Consider the following 1,530-nt stretch of genomic DNA (forward strand, 5'->3'; position numbering starts at 1 on the left):
AGCGCTGAGGAGGTGAGACGACGTGGCAGATGTGCCACGTCGTCCAGACGGTGACGACGCAAGCCGTCGTCACTGTCCATGCCAGGTAAGTGCACCCAGCACCGTTCTTTCCCCATCCCATCTCACACCCGATGCAGGTGCCACGTCGCTATCCTGCGACGTGGCAACGATTCAACCGATGACTCACCAACACGCGACACGACAAAACGGCACAACAACAACAGGACGACACCAACGGGGACGACCAAAAACGAGAACGCGCCCGTGAACAACAACGCCTAGGGACAGCAACGACCCCCCGACTTGCGGACGACACAACGACCACCACAACGCCTGAGCGCCCACAACGACCCCCGCTTATTAACGGAGACGAAAGTGAAGGGACACGGGCAATGACGAGCCCAGGTGAGCTCCCCATCCCTCCATCATTCCATCCTACTCCCTCCCCCTCCATCCCCCTCCTCCCATTGCTCCCTTTCCCCTTGCTCTCCTTCCCATTGCTCCCCCTCCCATTTCCCTCCTTCCCTTCTCCCCTTGCTCTCCTTCCCTTTGTTCCCCCCTCCCTCCAGTGCCAATGGAAAGTATTGTACCACTTCAATATATTAGAATTTGAATCTATATAACTGTTCTAAGAAGAAACTTGTGAGGTTATTATAGGACAAGATATAATAATAAATTGGCTGACTACATTAGACTTACAATAAATATGATAGGCATGAAGTCACATGATGTCTAAATTGAGTTGGAATTCCTACTGGATTCCCACTGGAATGAAATGGGAATAGAGTAGGAAAGCAGTCCTACCATATTCCCCCAGGACTGCAGCCAGAATGCCAGACTTTACCCGGACTACAGTGGGATTCCGGTGGGAATACATGGGGGAGAGTTAAGTACAGGAAACAAAAGCAAAGTCTCAGGAGATTAATGGTAATGATGAAGACTAGGGTTTGGATGAACAACATGCAGAATCTAATGTCTCTGAATCTGATTGAAATAAATAAACATGTAGTAGTAAGTAACTAGTCATATGCCTTATGCCCTTGTTTAGTAAAAGATTTAGTGCTACAATTCTATTTGTCTGACCTAAAGAAGGACATTCAGGGTCCAAAATTAATGAACCAGAAGTCCTAGTGTTCAATTTCTGTTGATTCCAGTTGGATTCCTGTTGATTCCAGCCGGAATCAGTGGAGGAATGGAAAGTATTGAGCTCCAACCTAACCACAAAGTTGAAGGCGATGACTACATATTCCCATACATCGCCCCAAATGAACTGATTCATCCTAAATGTGACATGAGCTACGACAGATTGCTTACCAAGTTTGCAGCAGCAGCTGGGCTGAAAAGACATTACACCACACATTGCTTTCATCGTGGTGGCGTGCAGTACAGGTTTATGTACGTGCCTATTGGAATGCGGTGGCCACTAAGCTGGATCCGATGGTGGGGTGGATGGGCAATTGGAGAGCATGTAAGTCATCTCATTACTGGAGGTCTAAGAGCTTCATTTCTCACCGAAATGTCACTGTCAAT

The 1,530-nt window shown here is 47.8% G+C and overlaps 1 protein-coding gene across 1 annotated transcript; it reads left to right on the forward strand.

Moving 5' to 3' along the window:
• Positions 1-29: 29 nt before the first annotated feature.
• On the forward strand, positions 30-282 carry LACBIDRAFT_312539 (uncharacterized protein; the record flags this gene model as incomplete). Its single annotated transcript, XM_001891231.1, has 2 exons — positions 30-85; positions 138-282. The coding sequence occupies 2 exons, from the start codon at positions 30-32 to the stop codon at positions 280-282; spliced, it is 201 nt and encodes a 66-aa protein (XP_001891266.1).
• Positions 283-1,530: the final 1,248 nt, after the last annotated feature.

The sequence above is a fragment of the Laccaria bicolor genome, genomic scaffold (genome assembly GCF_000143565.1).
Source record: "Laccaria bicolor S238N-H82 LACBIscaffold_538 genomic scaffold, whole genome shotgun sequence".
NCBI classification, from domain to species: domain Eukaryota; kingdom Fungi; phylum Basidiomycota; class Agaricomycetes; order Agaricales; family Hydnangiaceae; genus Laccaria; species Laccaria bicolor.